This window comes from Oncorhynchus masou, unplaced genomic scaffold (assembly GCF_036934945.1).
Source record: "Oncorhynchus masou masou isolate Uvic2021 unplaced genomic scaffold, UVic_Omas_1.1 unplaced_scaffold_1650, whole genome shotgun sequence".
Classification (NCBI taxonomy): Eukaryota; Metazoa; Chordata; class Actinopteri; order Salmoniformes; family Salmonidae; genus Oncorhynchus; species Oncorhynchus masou.
This window is the reverse complement of record NW_027006616.1, coordinates 14,126-39,754: the sequence shown is the minus strand read 5'-3', so window position 1 is coordinate 39,754 and position 25,629 is coordinate 14,126. Positions and strand designations below refer to the sequence as shown.

The 25,629-nt window shown below is 42.0% G+C and overlaps 1 protein-coding gene and 1 pseudogene across 1 annotated transcript; both read left to right on the top strand.

Annotated features, from left to right (window-relative positions):
- The first annotated feature begins 4,699 nt into the window (after positions 1 to 4,699).
- LOC135531762 (KATNB1-like protein 1) lies at positions 4,700 to 13,787 on the top strand. Its single transcript, XM_064959586.1, has 10 exons — positions 4,700 to 4,851; positions 10,276 to 10,406; positions 10,717 to 10,754; positions 11,008 to 11,308; positions 11,656 to 11,771; positions 11,860 to 11,910; positions 12,004 to 12,093; positions 12,322 to 12,426; positions 12,603 to 12,696; positions 13,037 to 13,787. Exons 2-10 carry the CDS (start codon positions 10,287 to 10,289, stop codon positions 13,067 to 13,069), a joined length of 948 nt encoding a protein of 315 aa, XP_064815658.1. The 5' UTR covers positions 4,700 to 4,851; positions 10,276 to 10,286; the 3' UTR covers positions 13,070 to 13,787.
- A 5,308-nt stretch (positions 13,788 to 19,095) lies between these two features.
- Positions 19,096 to 25,006, top strand: LOC135531761 (endoplasmic reticulum membrane protein complex subunit 7-like; annotated as a pseudogene).
- The last annotated feature ends 623 nt before the right edge of the window (positions 25,007 to 25,629 follow it).

The following is a 25,629-nucleotide window of genomic DNA, read 5'->3' as shown; positions in this document are numbered from 1 at the left end:
GGGCCCAATGTAGGCCTATCAGCACTTACATGGAACATAGACAGGACATAGGGCCCAATGTAGGCCTATCAGCTCTTAGATGGAACATAGACAGGACATAGGGCCCAATGTAGGCCTATCAGCTCTTAGATGGAACATAGACAGGACATAGGGCCCAATGTAGGCCTATCATTTCACGGTAAGGTCTACTACATCTGTTGTATTCGGCACATGTGACAAATAAACTTTGATTTGTCTGCCTCACACAGCAGAGAGATGTGAGTCTGCCTCACACAGCAGAGAGATGTGAGTCTGCCTCACACAGCAGAGAGATGTGAGTCTGCCTCACACAGCAGAGAGATGTGAGTCTGCCTCACACAGCAGAGAGATGTGAGTCTGCCTCACACAGCAGAGAGATGCTAGTCTGCCTCACACAGCAGAGAGATGTGAGTCTACTTCACACAGCAGAGAGATGTGAGTCTGCCTCACACAGCAGAGAGATGTGAGTCCGCCTCACACTGCAGAGAGATGTGAGTCTGCCTCACAAAGCAGAGAGATGTGAGTCTGCCTCACACAGCAGAGAGATGCTAGTCTGCCTCACACAGCAGAGATGTGAGTCTGCCTCACACAGCAGAGATGTGAGTCTGCCTCACACAGCAGAGAAATGTGAGTCTGCCTCACACAGCAGAGAGATGTGAGTCTGCCTCACACAGCAGAGAGGTGTGAGTCTGCCTCACACAGCAGAGAGATGTGAGTCTGCCTCACACAGCAGAGAGATGTGAGTCTGCCTCACACAGCAGAGAGATGTGAGTCTGCCTCACACAGCAGAGAGATGTGAGTCTGCCTCACACAGCAGAGAGATGTGAGTCTGCCTCACACAGCAGAGAGATGTGAGTCTGCCTCACACAGCAGAGAGATGTGAGTCTACTTCACACAGCAGAGAGATGTGAGTCTGCTTCACACAGCAGAGAGATGTGAGTCTGCCTCACACAGCAGAGAGATGTGAGTCTGCCTCACACAGCAGAGAGATGCTAGTCTGCCTCACACAGCAGAGAGATGTGAGTCTACTTCACACAGCAGAGAGATGTGAGTCTGCCTCACACAGCAGAGAGATGTGAGTCTGCCTCACACAGCAGAGAGATGTGAGTCTGCCTCACACAGCAGAGAGATGTGAGTCTGCCTCACACAGCAGAGAGATGTGAGTCTGCCTCACACAGCAGAGAGATGTGAGTCTGCCTCACACAGCAGAGAGATGTGAGTCTGCCTCACACAGCAGAGACAGATATTTGTATGTCTGTTTTACACAGCAAACATGCAGTTTTCTCCTTATCCATAAGCACTTCCTGCTCAAACAGTCTTAGTCTTGAATAACCTCAGAGAATTCCACTAAAAGTACCTCAGACTGGATTTCCTCGTAATGAACTCGACCTGTTTCCAACATGGAGACTGGAGTCCCTATAACAAAGCTGTTTTATGTAGATGAAATATTGTCCTAGAAATCCTTGTGTGTGTAAATGGAAATCTCTTAACCCTCTTACAGACTGGACTGGACTTGACACTGTGGGTGGTGGCATTTGTCTGAGAAAATCAGTTATTTCAAAAGCTGTATGTATTGTAGAGTTCTTTTCTATATAAAAAAAAAATTGCGAAAGAGAGGGGAGAATAGTTTGTTTGAGCAAAAGGAACATTGTGTTTGGTTTTTTTCCCTCCCTCCCACTCCGCGTTTCCTTCCTTGAACTGTTAAATGACGGATTGTCACACGAAAAAAACATTGATACTTTGTAGCGTGTCACAAAGACATTATTACTCTTTTTAAGTTCCAGAGGTTGCATGATGTTCTTCTATAAGCAGCATGGCTACAGAATAATGTACAGTACTTAATGATAGGCCTCAGCAAATAAACCTATACAGTATGGGCATGTATTATATCATTCCTTGTGTGTATGGAACTTCACCATGACAATTCAGTAGTATAAAGGCCTATATAAAGGCCTATTCTTTACTGCATAATGAGCACTATTGGTTAAAGGCAGCTGACTGCATTTTAATGGTTTTGTTCTAACAAGGCCTGGACTTACGGTCATGATGGTCATGTCACAAATTTAAAAACAAATAACTATATTTTCTCATTGGTCATCCTTCTCTTCATTATTCTAGGAGTTTTGGGGATCTTCGTTGGACCATGGAGAACCGAGGAGAGACGTCACATGGTCCGTCTACAGCTGTTAATTAGATGGTTGACATTGACTTCCTTGAAACTGTCATTTCATTCTGGACCTCTTCACAGGTACTGATGCCATGTCAACAGAGCTCTTCAGGCTCTGTGCTTCTGTTTACTAACTGAACGAGTGTTGGATGTGCTATTTCACTGTTTTTATAGAAGGTAAGCCAAGAGTAAAATCTAATTTTCCAAACAGTTCGATTTAATATTGATTCGGTGCCCATAAATGTCAAGGTCACATGGTAGATGACATTGGATAAAAGACCATTTGTTTTGCACTTACGTTAGTTTCAGTTGGCCAGTTTATTATAAAACTATTACATCAAAACATTTATGTAGCTACATACCAAATGAAATGGTAACTGTTTATTCAGCAGCTAAATTACGGTGATTGAGATCAATTTCCACCGTTTGGGTTTGTTTCATTTGTGTCCCAAAGAGTCTATCTTTGATTCTATTTATACTTCCAATATCCCGGAAATGATCAGGGTCGGTTACAGCAGCTGGATAAAACATAACCACAAAATGGCAGGCTCATTTCTGTGGCTGTCTGGATCTAAAAATCCAACATATTTCTTGATTTTTTTTCATATAAAATTGGATGTAACTATTTTAAGTACCACTAACACACACACACACACACACAAATTCCATCAAATAAAATGCCATTAATATAAAGATAAATATTTGACTTCTGGGTTTAGTTCTATTAACCAAGCAGCAGACCAGTATGGCTGTTATTGTGTTTATTCAGTAACTATTCCCCTAGCATAGCAGTCGTATAATAATAGACCTATAATAGACAGTAATTTGGCTGGTGCAAGAAGTCAAGAAGTAAAATAGGGTAGAAATTCAATATTCACAATAACAGATAAATAAATGTGTATTTTTACGGCGCACAATTGGCCCAGCATCTTCTGGGTTACGGTTTGGCTGGGGTAGGCCGCCATTGTAAATAAGAATTTGTTCTTAACCGACTTGCCTAGTTAAATAAAGGTTAAATAAAAAATAAATAATGTATGGTGGAGGAATTTTAAGCCTGTTGTATAAATGGTGTGTATAGACAGTACGGACAGTATATACATAGAACATGTGTGTACAGTAGTAGTTATATAGGATGAGCCTTGACTAGTATGATGAAACAGTAAGTGACCAGTGTTCATTAACTCTATCTATGTACATTGGGCAGCAGTCTTTAAGGTGCAGCGTTGAGTAATGGGTGGTAGCCGGCTAGTTACAGTGACTAAAGTTCAGGGCAGGGTACTGGGCGGAGGCCGGCTAGTGGTGACTATTTGTCAGTCTGATGCCCCGGGGATAGAAGCTGTTTTTCAGTCCAGCTTTGCGACACCTGTACTGTCTCTGCCTTCTAGATTATAGAGGGCGGAGACCTGCTAGTGGTGATTGTTTACCAGTCTGATTGGCTGGAGATAGAAGATGTTTATCAGTCTCCTGGTCCCAGCTTCGATTCACCTGTACTGTCTCCTCCTTCTAGATGGTAGCAGGATGAACAGGCCGTGGCTCAGGTGGCTGAGGTCCTTGATGATCTCCTTGGCCTTCCTGTGACACCGGGTGCTGTAGATGTCCTGGAGGGCAGGCAGTGTGCCCCCGATGATTCGTTGGAGCTGATCACATCACCCCCTGGAGAGCTATACGGTTGCGGGCGGTGTAGTTGCCGTACCAGGCGGTGATACAGCCTGACAGAATGCTCTCGATGGTGCATCTGTAGAACTTTGTGAGGGTGTTCAGCCTCCTGATTTCAAATTTCTTCAGCCTCCTGAGGTTGAAGAGGAGCTGTTGCACCTTCTTCACCCCACTGTTGGTGTGGAGGGACCATTTCAGGTCATCAGTGATGTGCACGGCAATGAACTTGAAGCTTTTGACCCTTTCGATGTGGATGGGGGCTCTCTCTGCTGTCTCCTATAATCCACGATCAGCTCCTTCATTTTGTAGATGTTGGCACCACTCCTCCAGGGCCCTCACCTCTTCACTCTTGGCTGTCTTGTCATTGTTGGTAATCAGACCTACCACTGCTGCCGTCAGCAAACTTGGTGACTGAGTTGGAGACCTCCTTAGCCACGCAGTCATGGGTGAACAGGGAGTACAGGAGGGGGCTGAGCACACACCCCTGTAGGGCCCCCGTGATAAGGATCAGAGTGGCGTTGGCGTTGTTACCTACCTTCACCTGTGGTCAGCCCATCAGGAAGTCCGGGTCCCAGTTTCACAGGGAAGAGAAAGAGCTGTAACATAGCTAGCTATAGCAGCAGCATTTTCTGGTAGGTTGTAGTAGGTACTTTTTTTTTCAACTGAAAGTTATTTACCAATGGACTGACAATTGTTTTAGTGTTGTGACGTAACACCATGTGTAAATACACATCTAACACCAGAGGGAGAACGACGACCAGACACAAAATGTCAGGTGTAGTTATACTTTTCGTCGCTAGGTACCGCAAAAACTCCACTATTGTCACTGCCAATATCAATCCCATAATCCTTGCAAACGGTGTATTCATTTGAATGGCTCTGAACGTGAATTCAATTTGAAAAGCTAGCCAGACATTTGTTGCAGGTTTATACTTTACAGGTAATTCCTTACTACTTCCACGTGGACATACATCGCTGAGGAGAATCCTGACATTTCGCAAAATGTGACGGTTAGTAAAATAATGATTGCAATAACTGAATTAGTAGCTGAATCAACTTTTTTCTTGCCATATGTTTCCTAGAAATAAAACTAGCCGACGTTAGCTAGCTAGTTAGCCACCCACCCTTTGCTAGGCTATCTAGTCTTAGCTAGCTAACTTATCAACAGCAAAGCTAGTCGACATCTCCAATAGTAGCTAGTCAAGCTAGCTACTGCTAAACTTTGACACTTTATGCTTTAGTTTTGAGCTCGACAACTCCGTTAGCCTGAACAAATTAAATGTTTTCCTGGACTAGCCAGATAGTTAGGCCCCATCACGGATCTCATTAATTTACTAGCTATTTAAAAAATATAATATTAGCCCGTTAGCAAATTGCTAACTATAGAGGGTCTCATTAACCGACTAAACTCCACGGTTTAGTGATAAAGGTTTAGTCGGAGAGGGTCTAATTAACATGTCATTAGCGTGCCTGCTTTCTTGCCACTCCGATAAAGATTAGTATTTCGACAGGTTTACTATCAAAACATTTAGACTCGTAGTTAACACTTAGTTAGAGAGCTGCTTTACTTATATATGTATATGTGTGTGTGTGTGTTCATAGCTCATTGTTCTAGAAAGGTGGCTAACTAGGGAGCTTGATGCTAACTGACATCGCTGCGTAACTTACTCTGTGGGCTGGCAAAGCTTAGCTATGCTAACTAAATGTGTACTTATTAACTAGCAAGGTAAGATATCATGTAACAATGTTTGCTGCTTTGTAACATTTTCTAGTTTGTTTGCTGCTAGTAGTAGGTACGTTATGGTTGACCATAGCCAACGCCTTGTCTTCGTTGTTAGTCTGCTAGAGGGAGTCAACTCCTGGCCCGTCTCCCCTTTATGGGTGTCAAGCTTTGATTCCCCTGGTCTTCGACAGAGTATTTTTGCGGAGAAAACTAACGTTAGTTGCCGTAGGCTACTTCCCGAGAACAAACTCTGATATTTCACAGCAAAGAAAGAGCGACATTAGCTAGGGATTTATAGAGAAGAGGGACAACGCCAGGGAGGCATAGGTAGGCATCTCGTTCATCAGGCAGACAGTCAGAACCATACATCGGTTGGGCTATTTGCAATGCAGTATTTCGCAATTTATTGGCCTGCAATGACTCGCTTAAGTTCACTTAAGTAGGGGCTATCAATGAGTAAGTAGGCTGAGCTACTCTACAAGACACACTACAGTTTTTCATAGTGAGGAGACAGAGCATGCGAGGGAGAGAGGATCGGGGCAGAATAGGCTATATATATATATATATTGTAATCTGTTTATCGCAATGTCTTGTCTACAATGCCTCGTAAATTCACCAAACATATATATTATCAATGCATATGGCTAAGCTATTCTTCAATGCATCAGTGTAATTGATCCATGGTAGGGGGATCCCGAGTGGCATGGTGGTCGAAGGCACTGCATCTTAGTGCAAGAGGCATCATTGCAGTCCCTGGTTCGAATCCAGGCTGCATCACATCCGGCAGTGATTAGGAGTCCCATACGCGCACAATTGGGCCAGCATCATCCTTGATTGTAAATAAGAATTTGTTCTTAACTGACCCCCCCCCCCCCCCAAAAAAAAAAAAAAAAAAAAAAAAAAATTGGGCGTAACTACAATGAGTATTGTTTATAGCCTATTTAATGAAACCCTGGCTTATGTCCTACCAGGTCAGGGTTCCCAACCTGATTCCTAAAGTGCTAACCTGGTTCAGTTTATCAACTAGCTAATTATTGAATTGGCTGTGCTCGGTTATGAGTGAACCCTCAGGGTGGCAGCTCTCCACAAACAGGGTTGGAGAGTCGTGTCCTAGGTAGTAGATCGTGAAGCAGGGCATCCCTGCTAAACTTTGGGGAAATTACAAGCGCAGCATCATCCCATGGGATCCATCAAGGTTGCACACAGCAGAAGTATCAATGAAATATTATAGTTCCTACACTTTACCTTCTATATTCAAACGAAATAGGCCTTTTTTTATATAGGCGTAAGTTGATAACACCATGCTGTCGTCAGTCCTCTAGAATGCAAATGTAGTCTTCGTAGTAGGACTCTGCAATAATGAGGTAGTGTGTACATGTGTGCGCGTCCGTTGGAGCGTGCCGTTGGGAGTCGTGCAAGTGTGACTCCCAAACACAGGAGACGGGAGTCAACTCCCCCAAAAAATCCTAGTCGCGCACCACTAGCTACACTAGTGCATTGTTGGCAGGCGCTTGTTGACAATGCTAGTTTAGATTAATGTTACAGGCACAGTGTATTGTAATCCGGCATTTTTAATTTAGACCAACTTGTTCTCCGTGTAGCTAGTCGACTCATAGTTGTCCTATGAACTAGTAGTAGTACTGTCATCAGTTAAACGCAGCTTGTAATATAAGGAGATTTTGTGACCAGGTCATGAACCCCTATAAAACAAGTACAGCATACAGCAGACTTCCATTGTCACTGCAACGCCTGCTATGACGGACTCATACGGTTCATTCAGAAAGTATTCAGACCCCTTTCCTTTTTTTCACATCTTCTTACGTTACAGCCTTATTCTAAAATATATATATATAAAAACAATTCTTATCAATCTACACCAATACCCCTTAATTAATGACAAAGCAAAAACAGGATTTTAGAAATTTTTGCATATTTATTAAAAACAGAAATACCTTATTCACGTAAGTATTCAAACTGCTATGAGACTCGAAATTGAGCTAAGGTGTGGAGGGCGACCGATTTAATCGGAATGGCCGGTTTAATTGGGGCCGATTTCAAGTTTTCATAACAGTCGGTTATCAGCATTTTTGGATGCCGATTATATTGCAATCCATGAGGAGACTGCGTGGCAGGCTGACCACCTGTTATGCGAGTGGAGGCAGCAAGGAGCCATGGTAAGTTGTTAGCTAGCATTAAACGTATCTTATTAAACTATCAAGCTTCACATAATCACTAGTTAATTACACATGGTTTATGATAAACTAGTGCTAACTATCTTGTCCTGCGTTGCATATAATCAATGCGTTTCCTGAAATTGTCACTTCTCTTGTGTTCAGTGTAAGCAGAGTCAGGGTATATGCAGCAGTATGGGTCGCGTGGCTCGTTGCAAACTGTGTGAAGACCATTTTTTTTCCTAACAACGACCGTAATTAATTTTCCAGAATTTTACATAATTATGACATAACATTGAAGGTTGTGCAATGTAACAGCAATATTTAGACTTAGGGTTGCCACCCATTCGATAAATTACTGAACGGTTTCGTATTTCACTGATATAATAAACATTTTGTTTTCTAAATGATAGTTTCCCGATTTGACCGTGTGAATTACCTAAGGCTCATATTTCTGTGTGTTTATTATAATTAAGACTATTATTTGATAGAGCAGTCTGACTGAGCGGTGGTAGGCAGCAGCATGCTCGTAAGCATTCATTCAAACCGCACTTTCCTCCCTTTGCCAGCAGCTTTTCGCAATGCTTAAAGAACAATTTATGACTTCAAGCCAATCATCTCCCGAGATTAGGCTGGCAATACTATAGCGCCTATTAGAACATCCAATAGTCAAAGGTATATGAAATACAAAATGGTATAGAGAGAAATAGTCCTATAATAACTTCAACCTAAAACTTCTTAACTGGGAATATTGAAGACTCATGTTAAAAGGAACCACCAGCTTTCATATGTTCTCATGTTCTGAGCAAGGAACTTAAACGTTAGCTTTCTTACATGGCACATATTGCACTTTTACTTCTCCAACACTGTGTTTTTACATTATTTAAACCAAATTGAACATGTTTAAAAATTTATTTGAGACTAAATCAATTTTATTTATGTATTATGTGAAGTTAAAATAAGTGTTCATTGTAAATTCAGTATTATTGCAATTGTCATTATTACAAGTGTGTGTGTGTGTGTGATATATAATGCTTTTTTTTGGTCCTCCAATAATCGGTACTGGTGTTGAAAAATCATAATCGGTCGACCTCTACTCAAGTGCATGCCTTGCAGTCGGAGGCCAAGCAGTTGCCATCTGGGGAAAGTTACCAAAAATTTCTGCAACGTTGAGGGTCCCCAAGTACGGCGGGGTAGCCTAGTGGTTAGAGCGTTGGACTAGTAACCGAAAGGTTGCAAGTTCGAATCCCCGAGCTGACAAGGTATATATATCTGTCGTTCTGCCCCTGAACAGGCAGTTAACCCACTTCCTAGGCCGTCATTGAAAATAAGAATTTGTTCTTAACTGACTTACCTAGTAAAATTAAATAAAAAAAAAGTGGCCTCATCATTCTTAAATGGAAGAAGTTGGGAAACAAGACTCTTACTAGAGCTGACTGCCCGACCAAACTGAGCAATCTGGGGAGAAAGGCCTTGATCAGGGAGGTGACCAAGAACCCGATGGTCACTCTTACAGAGCTCCAGAGTTCCTCTGTGGAGATGGTTGTCCTTCTGGAAGGTTCTCCCATCTCTTCAGCACTCCACCAATCAGACTTTTATGGTAGTTGCCAGGCGGAAGCCACTCCTCAGTAAAAGGCATATGATAGCCCGCTGATGAAACCAAAATTGAACTCTTTGGCCTGAATGCCAAGCGTCACGTCTGGAGGAAACCTGGCACCATGCCTATGGTGAAGCATGGTGGTGGCAGCATCATGCTGTGTGGATGTTTTTCAGCGGCAGGGACTGGGAGACTAGTCAGGATAGAGGGAAAGATGAACAGAGCAAAGTACAAAGATCCTTGATGAAAACCTCCTCCAGAGCACTCAGGACCTTAGACTGGGGCAAAGGTTCACCTTCCGATAGGACAACGACCCTAAGCACACAGCCAAGACAGCGCAGGAGTGGCTTTGAGACGGGTCTCAATGTCCTTGAGTGGTCCAGCCAGAGCCCGGACTTGAACCCGATTGAACATCTCTAGAGAGACCTGAAAATAGCTGTGCAGCAATGCTCTTTATCCAACCTGACAGAGCTTGAGAGGATCTGCAGAGAAGAATGGGAGAAACTCCCCAAATACACGTGTGCCAAGGTTGTAGTGTCATACCCACGAAGACCCTAGGCTGTTATCACTGCCAAAGGTGCTTCTACAAAGTAGAGTAAAGGGTCTGAATACTTATGTGCATGTCATTTCAGTTTTTTATATTTTTTTTATGCATTTGCACACATTTGCTTTGTCATTATGGGGTATTGTGTATAGATTGGGGGGGGGGGGTAATTAACTTTAGAATAAGCCTGTAACGATGTGGATAAAAATCAAGGGGTCTGAATACTTAATTTTATTTTTTAACTTTCTGAATGCGCTGTATCATGTTTTGAGTGGGTTGTTTCTGCTAGTGAAGTGACAGTTCAGACAACTTTGGGGTGGGGGGGTTGACCTGATAATTTGGCATGTTTTGTGCACTATGAATGAATTACTTTTTTCTTTTTTTTTCTCTCTCCAATAGTGTCTCTTACTATGGCCTCTGGAAGTCATGATAGGCAAAGCAGGGAATTCCAACAGCTCAACCAGGACAAACCTCATGAATTTCTCCATCACATCAGCAACCACTCTGCAGCTGACCAGAATATGAAGGAGGTGAGTGGATTTCAAGGTGGGAAGTGTGCATCCCGGTTCTCCACTTGTCCCCCCCCCCACACACACACACACACACACACAGTGTGCACTTGCACAATCCCTGTCATTGTATTAAAATCATTCAATTGTTCTAAGCATTGACGAGAAAGAGTTTTCACAGTTTGTTAAATCTGACGCTGATCGTGTAAATGCACACAGTGTGGCAGATTCTGTTATGAATATGAACCAAGAGGTGTTTACTAACCTTAGTCAAACATTTATCTTTTTAAAGAAAACTGTACGTTTTTATCACTTATCCTTTTTGTTTTAGGTGGTTTTTTTAATTAAGGAAGAAATAGATAAAGACCGGTGAGTTTTTCAGTTCTATGTAGATCTAATGCACAAGCTGCCTTTCCTGGCACTGCAATTATGGCTGCTCAGTCACTGGGGAAGATCTAACCATCGAAACACAATTCCATCTTTTTCCCCGAGCACTTCTCCAAACACTACCATAGTGTCTAGTCTCCTAACTAACCAGTGCATGTATCAAGACAAAATCCTTTTAATTATTTATATATCTTCTTTTTTTTTTTTTAAACTGTACTCCTTTCCTCCCCAACAGATTCCCCGTGAGTCGCGGTGCACACATCTCCGGCAGAGCAAAACAAGTGTCTGTGTGCTACAAGAGAAAGTGTTCGTTGTCGCGTCACAGCGTAGTGGTGAGCTCCGGCGTGAGCCACAGAGAGCCCCCCGCAGGTCGGGCTGTCTGTGACATGGCCAACAAGGAGAATGAACTGACCTGCCCAGTGGAAGTGCAGGCCATACATTACAATGACAACTGCGTTTTCCCTGTGAACTCTGTAGCAGAAGCTGGCTCCAAGATGGCAGGGCCAGGAAACAAGTATGGTGATTACTTCACTGAGGTGAGATACTACCAGCCAGTCCCCAATTCACTCCCTACCCTGGCCCTCTTGATCATTATCACTTATCACACTGTACCTCATACTGTCCATTCCCACCATCAAACCGTTGCCCCCTGCGCTCTAGGCACCCTCAGAGGTTTGGAATTGTCACCATATTCTCAATACCTCTCCAATCCTTGCACACTGGGATAGATCGGTAGACCCTGTTTATTGGAAAGAAAAGTGTCACTTCTATTTTCTGAGACAATTCAAGTGTTTTCTGTTTGATCCTTTGTAGCTTTTTGAAGTGGATTGTATTGACTTGTTTTGTCATGCCCCACTGCCTTGTGGGTATCTTTCCTGACCAGCTATCAAAGGATCATGACGCAATGACACACGTGCTTTTTGGGAGGAATCTCCGATTAAATGTAGCTCTGACACTATGGCGAAGAAACGCCAGCGAACTAGTAGCATACCTGATCAGGTAGGAACAGACTCCTCATCTATCTTCCTGCCCACATACCGTTAATGATTTTAATCAACATGTTCACGTCCAATAAACTGTTCCATAGAATTGAAGACACAGGCGTGCTTCTTGACTGTCTGCCGGTAATAACTAAAAAGTGAGTATCCCAGTTTGTATTTAAACATGATTAATGAATGGCTGTGATGAGTGAACTTGAGACACAAATTAATACTTGTTTTTGCTTCTGTAGCCTTCAAGACGAAGTGCCGTGCATATCACTGGGCTGCTGTGTAGACCTCCTGCCACAAGTCAAAACCATCCTCGCCAGTAAATATGAAGAGTGAGTTCAACTGTGGAATTTTTTTTTAAATATATTTGACCGGGTAAGTTGACAAGAGAACACGTTCTCTTTTACAGCAATGACCTGTAGTTGCTGCTGCTGTAGAAGTACATGTGGGATCCATAATGGATGATCATTTTGTTCTGTTCCTTTACCAGACACTTGACTGCTGTAGAAGTACATGTGGGATCCATAATGGATGATCATTTTGTTCTGTTTCTTTACCAGACACTTGATTGTTGGTTTACACTGGATTCAGTCTGTCATTAAGAAATGGTGGCCAGAACTCTCCACAAACAGCAATAGACTGCAGGACAGCTCCTCAGAGGACAGGTATATTTAACAGCTTTTCATATTTTGGTGTTTTGGTTTCTTTAACATTTTTACATTTTATATTTACCCAACTTCCTCTTTCTCCGGACAGCACGGTTACGGCCTTGGTGGCAGCGCACACAGAAGGCTCTGCATGATTTTGCTACAAGCCTGATTTGACTCACATCTGTTTACAGGAACCTCCAAGTCTTGAAGCAGCAGCTGTTGGAATTGTGGGAAGAAGGACCCCGATTATGTTTAGTTCCAGGAACTACAGGAGAGATGGCAAAGGTAAGGTGTCATGGCGACCCTTCGTGTTATTTATCCTTTGTCTTCGTTCATTCCAAGGCCATTGGCTCTAGATATGGAGGAAGGGACCACAACAAAAATCTGAACTCGTCATGAGGGGTCTCGGTAAGCTTGCAGATCTGCATACCCAAATCCATACCCACATATGCAGTCAGAGCTGGCCCTAGCTTTTCAGGGGCCCTAAGTTAACATTTTGTTGTTCCCCCCCCCACATTTTGATCCGGGGGCCTACAAAACAGGCCGTCAGTTGCCCATCCCTGGTCTCGATTGACATTTCACAAGTCGTCTCTCACCGGTCTCTTCTCTCTCTCTCTCACAACAGGCCATTGAGTCTTACTTGTTACAACTACGCTGACCAATCAGTCAATGTAGCACTGAGGAAGCGACCACTACTGCCGGAGAGAGCTGTGTTTTTAATCGTTACCTGGAGCCAGTGGCAATAAAGACAAGACAAGACAATGCTCCACACACCGACAGGAACACTGTTCTATTTAAATGACAATTGATGACCTGAGCAATTCAGACAACTTCCGCACTCGATCACAGCTGCAGAGACACTAAGAAAAGGAGGGAGGAGAGACGCAAGGGGAGGAAGGAGCCTTTTTCTCTTTGCAAAACCAGGAATGACTACTTCACATTGAAGTGGATCGACGTCTAGCGACGGGGCAATTCTTCAGTCAAACCTCCATGAGACTTGGCAACAATGGCACCTTATTTCTTCTATAGGGCAGGTTTTACCGGAATAGGGTGCCATTTCGGATGCGCGCTGAGACTGGGTCTTGGGCCGCTCTGTGACGTGCCAAGTTCTCTCTCTCTCTCCACCACAGCCGCTCTTCCTCATCATGGTGTGTAAAACCTGCACAGATCATGGATGTAAAATAATGCCCCTTCCTAGTTTTAATACTTCTCGATTCTTCCAATCATGTCCTGAATGAAGAACTTAAAACTATTTTGGTCTTAAGTTATGAGAGCTCTTCCTGTTGTTGTTTCCTGTTCATGAATGACGTTTGACTGTAAAAGTGTGAATACAGTGATTCTTTTAATCATCTTTAAAATAAATTTGCTAAAATCTGTCTTGAAGGATTTTATCTATATTTTAGTATTTTAAATGGTGGGCACTTGATATTTGTGTTATGCCCCTGGTTATACAGCACCTTCAGAAAGTAGTCATACCTTTTTGACTTACTACACATTTTGTGTTACAGGCTGAAATGTATCATTTTTCTTACCCATCTACTGACAGTACCCCATAATGACAGTGAAACTTGTTTAGATTTGTTTTTTTTTGCTAATGTGTTAAAAATAAAATACAGAAATCTCTTCTACATAAGTATTCACACACCTTTGCTGTGACACTTCATAATGAGCTCCACTTTCCTTTGATCATCCATGATGCTACAACTTGATTGGAGTCGACCTGTTGCCAATTTCAATTTTTAGACGTGATTTAGAGAGAAACACTGGACTATATAAGGTCCCACAGTTGGCAGTGTAACTACCAGGAAGTCTAAGGGAACCGTCTGTAAGTCAGAATTCTGAGGCATATACCTTTGGTCATGTAGCGTATGTGGACACCTGCTTGTCGAACATCTCATTTCAAAATCATGGGCATTAATATGGAGTTAGCCCCCCCCATTCAGCCACAAGCATTACTGAGGTCAGGCACAGATGTTGGCTAATTAGGCCAGACTTGCAGTCGGCGTGCTAATTCATCCCAAAGGTGTTCAATGGGGTTGAGGTCAGGGCTCTGTGCAAGCTAGTCAAGTTCTACACCGATCTGTACAAACCATTTCTGTATGGACCTCTCTTTGTGCACGGGTGCATTGTCATGCTGAAACTGAAAAGGGCCTTACCCAAACTGTTGCCACAAAGTTAGAAGCGCAGAATATTCTAAAATGTCATTGTGTGCTGTAGCGTTACAATTTCCCTTCACTGGAACTAAGGGGCCTAACCCAAACCATGAAAAACAGCCCCCAAACCATTATTCCTCCTCAACCAAACTTCACAGTTGGCACTATGCATTCGGGCTGGTAGCGTTCTCCTGGCATCCGCCAAACCCAGATTTGGCAGTTGGGACTGCCAGATGGTGAAGCGTGATTCATCACTCCAGAGAACGCCTGTCCAGTGGAGGTGAGTTTTACACCATTCCAGCCAATGCTTGACATTGAGCATGGTGTTCTTGTGTGTGGCTGCTCGGTCAAAGAAAACCCATCAATTTTTATACATCTGTCAGCAACAGGGTGTGGCTGAAAAATACAGATCCACACATGTTTAGGGGTTTACACATACCTTTGTGTATATGTATCTGGGGAAGGGTATAAAACATGTTTTAGGGGTTTACACATACCTTTGTGTATATGTATCTGGGGAAGGGTATAAAACATGTTTAGGGGTTTACACATACCTTTGTGTATATGTATCTGGGGAAGGGTATAAAACATGTTTTAGGGGTTTACACATACCTTTGTGTATATGTAGTGTATCTGGGGAAGGGTATAAAACATGTTTTAGGGGTTTACTCATACCTTTGTGTATATGTATCTGGGGAAGGGTATAAAACATGTTTTAGGGGTTTACACATACCTTTGTGTATATGTATCTGGGGAAGGGTATAAAACATGTTTTAGGGGTTTACACATACCTTTGTGTATATGTATCTGGGGAAGGGTATAAAACATGTTTTAGGGGTTTACACATACCTTTGTGTATATGTATCTGGGGAAGGGTATAAAACATGCTTTAGGGGTTTACTCATACCTTTGTGTATATGTATCTGGGGAAGGGTATAAAACATGTTTTAGGGGTTTACTCATACCTTTGTGTATATGTAGTGTATCTGGGGAAGGGTATAAAACATGTTTAGGGGTTTACACATACCTTTGTGTATATGTAGTGTATCTGGGGAAGGGTATAAAACATGTTTTACGGTGTTGAAAATTTCAGAGGACAGTGGACTCCATCATTGAGAAAATATGGAACTACCCAGACCCTGCCTAGAGCTGGCCGTCTGACCAAACTGAGCAACTGGGCAAGAACATTGATCAGGGAAATGACCGACGACCACTCTGACAGAACTACCGAGTTCCTTGGCTGAGATGGGAGAACCTTCCAGAAGGACAACAGTCTCTTCATCAATCTGGGCTTTATGGTAGAGTGGTCAGATGGAAGCCACTCCCGAGAAAGAGGCACGTGAAAGAATCTGAGATTGTAAGGAAAAAGATTCCTCTGGTCTGATAGGACACAACTTCAACTCCTTAATGTATAGTGCTATGTCTAGAGAAAGACAGGCACAGCTCATCACCCACGACACGGACTATTTGCATTGACTCCATTTTTACGCTGCTGCTACTCTGTTTTACTATCCATGCATAGTCACTTCACCTTTACCTACATGTACATATTACCTCAACTAACCTGTGCCCCCGCACATTGACTCTGTACTGGTACCCCCTGTATATAGCCTCCATATTGACTCTGTACCGGTACCCCCTGTATACAGCCTCCACATTGACCCTGTACTGGTATCCCCTGTATATAGCCTTGTTACTGTTATTTTATTGTTGCTATTTAATTGTTTATTTTTTCCATTTTCTTCTATTTTTCATTTGTATATAATTATTTTTTTACTTCAGTTTATTTAGTAAATACTTTTCACTTATTTGTTAAAACCACATTGTTGATTAGGGGCTTGTCAGTAAGCATTTCACTGTAAGGTCTACTACACTTGTACTCGGCGCATGTGACAAATAACATTTGATTTGATCTAACGCCATCCCTACTGTGAAGCATAGTGCTGGCAGCATCATGCTATGGGGATGCTTTTCAGCGGGAGGGACTGGGAGACTGGTAAGGATAGAGGAAACAATGAATGGAGCCAAATACAGGCAAATCCTTGATGAGAACCTGCTTCAGAGTGCAGATGACCTTACATGCTGACCGCAAGTTGATTTTGTCCCCACACACCAGATGCGAGCAGGACATGCAGGTTGAAGTATCAAAATTAACTCTGAACCAATTACATTAAGCAAACATTTATGGCAATTTAGCTAGCTTGCTGTTGCTAGCTAATTTGTCCTGGGATAGAAACATTCGGTTGTTATTTTACCTGAAATGCACAAGGTCCTCTACTCTGACCACTAATCCACAGATAAAAGGGTAAACTGAGTTAGTTTCTAGGTATCTCTCCTCCTTCCGTCTTCTTCTTCTTTGGACTTTATATGGTGGTTGGCAACCAACTTTGAGGTGCATTACCACCACCAACTGGAGTGTGGACCTCAGTTCATCTTTCAATCACCCACATAGGTATATGCTCCTAAAAACCAATGGGTATATATTCTCCTAAAAACCAATGGGTATATATGCTCCTAAAAACCAATGGGTATATGCTCCTAAAAACCAATGGGTATGTGCTCCTAAAAACCAATGAGGAGATGAGAGGCGGGACTTGCAGCGCATCAAAGCGTCAAAAATGGAACCAAGATCTATTTCAGAGCCTGGCTACGCAGACGCTCGTTGACGCGTGTGAGCAGTGTGGGTGCAATGATTGAATAACATGTACGTGTACATTTATTTTGCAGCGCGTGCGACACAAGCGGTGTGGTCAGCAGCATACAGCCTCAGCAATGCGGGAATGGCTTCAGAACAAGAATGTGAAAGTCCTTGAGTGGCCCAGCCAAAGCTTCAATGAATCCCATTGAAAATCTGTGGGAAGACTTCAAGATTTGCTGTTCACCATTGCTCCCCATCTACCTTAACAGGGCTTGAAAAATCTGCAAAACCAGATGTGCAAAGCTGATACAGACATACCCAAAGCTGTAATCGCCGCCAAAGGTGCCTCTACAAAGTACAGACTCAGGGGTGTGAATACTTATGTAAGTTAGGTTTTTGTATTTCATTTTAAATACATTTGCAAATATTTCTAAAAACATGTTTTCACTTAGTCATTATGGGGTATTGTGTAGATGGGTTAGAAAAAAATGAGTGTAATCCATTTTGAAGTCAGGCTGTAACACAACAACATGTGGCGAAGTCAAGGGGTATGAATACTTTCTGAATTGACTGTATGGTGATATGAGAGTACACTGTATATGGTGATATGAGGGCAAATGCACTGTATATGGTGATATGAGAGGACACTGTATATGGTGATATGACAGTACACTGTATATGGTGATATGAGAGGACACTGTATATGGTGATATGAGAGGACACTGTGTATGGTGATATGATGGTGATATGGACACTGTATATGGTGATATGAGAGGACACTGTGTATGGTGATATGAGAGGACACTGTGTATGGTGATATGAGAGGACACTGTATATGGTGATATGAGAGGACACTGTATATGGTGATATGAGAGGACACTGTGTATGGTGATATGAGAGGACACTGTGTATGGTGATATGAGAGGACACTGTGTATGGTGATATGAGAGGACACTGTTTATGGTGATATGAGAGGACACTGTGTATGGTGATATGAGAGGACACTGTGTATGGTGATATGAGAGGACACTGTGTATGGTGATATGAGAGGACACTGTATATGACATGAATAGGTCCATGTGTAAAAATAAATAAAAAAATGTAAGTCTAGCCCGAGGCATTTATGTTTTGTTTCTGAGAACAGATATTGCTGGGAAAAGAGACTCACTGCACTGGTTTTATGAAAACATTTAGCTTCTGTTTGTGAAAATCCCTCAATGGGAAAAGATGTCCATCTGAATCATGCTATACCAGTCGGTCACTACCATGACAAAAAAGTTGGCTCAGGCAGTAACGTTTGTCATTAAACAACCTCGGATAACGGGACTGTAGCTAGATTTCCATCCAATTGACGACATTTTCATGCGAATATTCTGAAATCCGCATGAAGAAAATATGCCCGTTTCCACCACCGGATTTGTTGCAGATTTTTTTCTTTTAAAGTGCATGATGACGTGGGGCACACAGTGTACTTTTTCGCTTACATTTGCATACACCCTGTAAAAAATCCCAAATTCCGTGTGTTAAATGGGTTTCCTCTGTTTTCAACTCTACCGATAGTTTTGTCACAAAAACACCTTGCGTTAAATAGCAAATGTGGCTACTCTGGTCTTGACACGTGCGATCTAGCCAACAACTGGCAGATACAGTGCAGGTAGACTGGTCTACACGATGAGATTATTATATATAAAAGCCATTTGTATTTGTCAAACCGCACAGCAGTTGCATCGATAATCATATCACCAGAATCAGACCCTCGATATTAACTGGAAAGGCGCATCAAGCTCACCATGTACTTTCATCATAATTTTATCTGTCGCCTAATAAACTGCATGGTTTCCTGAGTCGTAGTGGGAGGACCACACACCATATCATCACGTGACTCCAAACTTACTTCGATATGATGGTTATTATATTAATGTTTGGGCATGGAAGCGTTTTTCACTGCCATTTATCGCATCATTAATTTTACCGATCAAAAAGATCCCACGATGTCGAACTAACAAATTGTCGGCACTTCCTGTTTCCATCACAGCTGTCGTGATTTTTCTTTATACGGTATGGCTTTACTCGCATAAAAACTGGATGAAAACCTGGTTAATGTCTTTGATCTTGAGGGAAAAAAACAAACTAGCACGTAAATGGCCATTATCATAGATGTTTTGACTATCGACAGATCTCGGTTTAGACAAGGAAGTTGCGTTTTCCGGGTTTCGGTAACTTTTTTTTATTTTTTTTATGTTTTATGTAGCAACGTGACGTCAATATATCCCGACGGCAGAGACAGCTGATGCAAAACTTACACCTGCTTTGTCGGCTACATGATTTCAGCTACTCTATTATAGTTAAATAGAAAACGTATCATTGTTGAAATACTGAACGTAAACATGTTGCTGCATGGTAGACTATCAGAATTATGTATTTTTCTACAGGCTATGTTTGTTTTAGCGTGCTGTTTCAGCGATATAGAATCGGGGCCTATCGCGACGAGTGGATCTGTTCAACCAAACGGGGATCGTTTTAAACTCGAGGGTCGGGCAATCGTTCCTGGAGTGAAAACACAAGACTGGATTTCATCAGCCCGAGTCACGGTAGAGGGTGAAGAGTATATAGGCTTTATGAGGTAAGACTTGAGGCTTGAACGAAAAAACAACAACTAATAGTTACAGCTGTCGGATTGTTGTGCAAGTTAAGGGCTAACACTAGCCGGGGCCCTATGTTGTGGTCACTACTAGCAACCAGCCTCGATGTTGCTAGATTCGTTTTTTTGTGGTACTTTTTTACCACAATTTCGTGATATCCAATTGGTAGTTAGTCTTGTCCCATCGTTAGTTTGTAGTTGACAGCTAGCAACGACGTTAGCGGTGTCATCATCTCAGTCTATTTGCAGTCTGGTTTATCAAATGCCTGATAATTGAAATGAAGAATAACTAATTGAGACTATGCTGAGTGTCCAACTTTTTCATGTGGTAAATTTCAAGTTCCACAGTGCGTTGTCAAGGGGTTGAAGTAAATATTGTTTGCTAGTTAATTAGCACACACACACTTTGTTAGTTCCCACTCTGGCCAAGGGCCCAATTTGCCAAGGACTCCAACACCTGTTATAATGCTAGATCAAACTGAACATGGCTGTTACTGTATAATGTTCATTGATTCCTTAGTAAATCTCTAACCTGCAACTTAGAATTTCTCAATCCTCTCTGTCTCTCTGCAGAACTGATGGCAGCTTTGTCGTCAATGATGTTCCCTCGGGATCTTACGTTGTGGAAGTAATCTCACCTGGATACAAATTTGAAGCAGTCCGTGTAGACATCACATCTAAAGGAAAAATGAGGTATAGTTGTTTTGTTCAGGGTGTGAGAGTCGTTGAGCCGAGGAACAAAACCGCATTCTTTTGTACTGTATCAGCATAACTTCATTAGAGGTCGACCATTATGATTTTTCGACGCAGATGCTGATTATTGGAGGACCAAAAAAAAATAAGACCGATTAATCGCGTTTTATTTATTTATTTGTAATAATGACAATTACAACAATACTGAATGAACACTTATTTTAACTTCATATAAAACATGAATAAAATCAATTTAGCCTCAAATAAATAATGAAACATGTTCAATTTGGTTTAAAGTGTTGGAGAAGACAGTGAAAGTGCAATATGTGCTATGTAAGAAAGCTAACGTTTCAGTTCCTTGCTCAGAACATGAGAACATATGAAAGCTGGTGGTTCCTTTTAACATGAGTCTTCAATATTCCAAGGTAAGAAGTGTTAGGTTGTAGTTATTATAGGAATATTGCTCTCTATACCATTTGTATTTCATTAATCTTTGACTATTGCATAGGAACTATAGTATTGCCAGTGTAACAGTATAGCTTCCGTCCCTCTCCTCGCTCCTACCTGGGCTCGAACCAGGAACACAACAACAGCCACCCTTGAAGCAGTGTTACCCAACGCCCACAAAACCGCGGAACTTGCAGAGCAAGGGGAACAACCACTCCAAGTCTCAGAGCCAGTGACGTTTGAAACGCTATTAGCGCACACCCCGCTAACTAGCTCGCTATTTCACATCGGTTACACGAGCCTAATCTCGGAAGTTGTTAGGCTTGAAGTCATAAACAGCTGCTGGCAAATGCACGAAAGTGCTGTTTGAATGAATGCTTACGAGCCTGCTGCTGCCTACCATTGCTCAAATCATAGACTTAGTTATAACATGATAACACACAGAAATACGAGCCTTAGTTTCCGGGTTCGACCATATTAATGACCTATCATCTTGAAAACAAGACTTTTATTCTTTCAGTGAAATACAGAACCGTATTTTATCTAACTGGTGGCATCCATATGTCTAAATATTCCTGTTACATTGCACAACCTTCAATGTTATGTCATAATTAAATTTTTCAAATTCTGGCAAATTAGGCGGCCCAAACTGTTGCATATACACTGACTCTGCGTGCAATGAACGCAAGAGAAGTGACACAATTTCACCTGGTTAATATTGCCTGCTAACCTGAATTTCTTTTAGCTAAATATGCAGGTTTAAAAATATACACTTCTGTGTATTGATTTTAAGAAAGGCATTGATGTTCATGGTTAGGTACACATTGGAGCAACGATACGCACCGCATCGATTATATGCAACGCAGGACACGCTAGATAAACTAGTCATATCATCAACCGTGTGTAGTTAACTAGTTATTATGATTGATTGATTGTTTTTTATAAGATAAGTTTAATGCCAGCTAGCAACTTACCTTGGCTTACTGCATTCACGCAACAGGCAGGTCTCGTGGAGTGCATTGAGAGGCAGGTGGTTGGTGTTGAAGTTAACCGTAAGGGTTGCAAGATTGAATCCCCCGAGCAGGTAAAAATCTGTCGTTCTGCACCTGAACAAGGCAGTTAACCCACTGCTCCCAGGCCGTCGTTGAAACTAAGAATGTTCTTAACTGACTTGTTAAATAAAGGTGTAAAAAACGGCTAAGTCGGTGTCCAAAAATACCGATTTCCGATTGTTATGAAAACTTGAAATCGGCCCTAATTAATCGGCCATTCCGATTAATCGGTAGACCTCTAATCTTCATTCATGATCTTCCACATGTATTGTCCACATACTTGGGGCCCGGTTTCCCATTGACAGTATGAGACTAGTCTTATTCTGTGTCTGGGAGAAGTGCCCTTGATGTCTTGCCTCTTTGCCAGGCTCATAGCTAGTGTACATGGTAGGAAGAAGACAACTTGATGTCTAAGCTGTGGTTGACTTCACAGGGCCCGCCTGGTGAACTTCATCAAGACGTCTGAGGTGATCCGGCAGCCGTACCCGCTCCAGCTGAGGTCCTTTCTGGGCCACACACCTACTTCATGAAGAGAGAGACCTGGGGTGGACTGACTTCCTCATGAATCCCATGGTGAGATGATCAGATGCGAATGATGCATAGAATAGTGTTTACTGTGTCCCTTGGCACATATTATGAAAGAGGGCCATGCTGTGTCATCAGATTCTAAGTAAATGTGAAGTTGCCGCTTTGTGATTGGAGGAGAGTCCTACTGTGGTAATAGTGTAGTATTACTGTATTGTAATTGCTTTACTGTCCCATGCAAAGGTATCATACCGGTCCTTCAACACACATGCCTCCCTAACAGGTGTCGTTTAACTAGTGCCTTTTTTCACATGGTGTTTGTACTAGTGAGTAATAGAATAAAAGGTCTAGCCAATATCAGAAAATAATATGTGATGCCCTCTGCTGTTTAACATTTGACTGTCGTCAAGGCAAAGGATGGCTACTTTGAAGAATCTCAAATAGAAAATATATTTAGATTTGTTTAACACTTTTTTTTTGTTTACTATGTCATCCCATTTGTGTTATTTCATAGCTTTGTCTTCACTATTATTCTACAATGTAGAAAATAGTCAAAATAATGGAAAATCCCTGGAATGAGTGGTACTGTGTAATATACATGACCGTTCAAAAGTTTGGGGTCACTTGTTTTTGAAAGAAACGCATATAGATACTCAACTAGTCTAAAGAAGGCCAGTTTTATTGCTTCTTTAATTAGTACAAACGGTTTTTCAGCTGATCATTTCTAATGATCAATTAGCCTTTAAAATTATAAACTTGAATAGCTAACACAATGTGCCATTGGAACACAGGAGTGATGGTTGCTGATAATGGGCCTCTGTACGCCTATGTTGATATTCCATAAAAAATCTGCCGTTTCCAGCTACAATAGTCATTTACGACATTAACAATGTCTACACTGTATTTCTGATCAATTCTATGTTATTTTAATGGACAAAAAAAATGTGCTTTATTTTCAAAAACAGTGACATTTCTGAGTGACCCCAAGTGTGTGTGTGTGTGTGTGTGTGTGTGTGTGTGTGTTTTTACTCTGCATTGTTAGGAAAGGCCCGTAGGTAAGCCGTTCACTGTTAGTCCACACCTGTTGTTTACGAAGCGTGTGATGTATTTGATTTAATGCGTGTCTGATTCCCCAGGTCCTGATGATGGTCCTTCCTCTGCTCATTATCGTCCTGCTCCCTAAGGTTGTCAACACCAACGACCCTGACATGAGAAAGGTAAACCTGTACTCTGACACATCTCTACTCACCTGTTGGGAATTGTCTGCCATCCAGTACATTCAGTGTTGATACATTTTAGATAAACTTGCTCATCTAAATGTGTATTTCATAGTAAGGGAACTTTCCTCATCCACCACCAATGTGAAGCACCTACATCATGTGTTTGTGCTGTCTTGCCAACTCTCATTGTCATGCCATAGCAGAAACAGATCTGAGAACAGGCTAGGTCACACCAGTGTGATACTAACTAATCGTGTGTGTTTATTCACTCTACCTTCCCAGGAAATGGAGCAGTCAATGAACATGCTGAACCCCAACCCTGAGCTACCTGACGTGTCTGAGTTCATGACCAAGCTGTTCTCCGGCTCCAAGAGCTCCAGCAGCAAGGCTGTAGGTGGCAGCAAGGCTAGTGGCCGCCCAGCAGTCAAGAGGAGGTAGTACCAGAACATTACATGTACCCCCGGGCCTGAGGAACCACTCTTAACTAGTCATACCATGGAAATAATAGCATTTTTAAAGAGCTTTTTCATTTGTACAGTTGTTTTTTGAGAGGGGTCTTTCATTGTGGTCTGAAATACAAGTCTGTCTGTCTGATTGTAAGTGGAATGACTGAGGATATGAGAAGGCTTGAGGTTAAAAAAAAAAAAAAACATTTTTGCACTGCGCTGTTGAAACCCATTTTACTCTTCATTTGATGTTTTGCATTGTACCTGTGAGTGACTTTGTTATGCCTGCTTGGTTCCTTCATATACTCCTTGTTGTTTAACCCTTGTCTCCTTGGCTAAATGGGATAACAGTCTCTAACAACCCTTGGGTGTGTGTACTACTTTACTGAGGCACCATACATGTATGTTAGTTCTAATTCTTCAACTACTTGAATGAGAGAATGCATTCATATTCAGAGGTTTTATTGAATTTTTTTAGTTAGGGCCGAGGTCAGGGTATTCAACTCTGACCCTACGAGGTCCGTAGCCTGCTAGTTTTCGGTCCTATCTGATAATTAATTGCACCCACCTGGTGTCCCAGGTCTAAACCAGTCCCTGATTAGAGGAGAGATATATTATTATTATTTTGAAGCAGTGGAACTGGCTTCGAGGTCCAGAGTTGAATGAGGGGTCTAAGTAATACAGCTGTGAATGGACTGTAAAATGGATAGAATTTTAATGATCAAGAATGAAAAAAATACTTATTTAAATACCAAGGTGAAATAAAATGTAAATGGTGAACCTGTCTCGTTATCAGTTGTGTTCTGTGGATCGTGTATTCCTTGGGGAGGGAACATGAAATAACTGGAACCGAATGTCCAACGTTTCGACGGACAAGCGGCCTTCATCAGGGTATAATGACACACTGCGGGCTGACCAGTTTATATAGTGTCAAAGGACACACCCACACAGGTGTTTGTAGTCATGGCGGGGTGTGGCCTGATATCATTGGTTCATTCTCAGATGAAAAAAAATAACATACCAAAAACTTGAATGGATAGCATCTGATCATAGATACAATTTGGCTCCATAAGCCTACAAACATTTACAATGAAACGCAAAATCAAAGATCACAAGAATGGCTTCTGATCAAAGTCTACATTGAGATCGAAGGGAGCATGGGTATCTAAATTAAAAAGATCCCCCCCCCCCTCCTAGGGATGGTGACATGGTCAATGCCGTTACAACGTTGGGGTGAAGTCCAGTGGTTTGGTTCCAACTCCTGGGCCGCAACTGGATAAGTCGTGTTTTTGCACCTAATGGTGCTACAATGCGCCGAGATTTGTACTTTTAATTCGCACTTTGTTCCACCCACATTTTTACCACAAGGACAATTTTATAAGGTAAATAATAACACCTTTAAT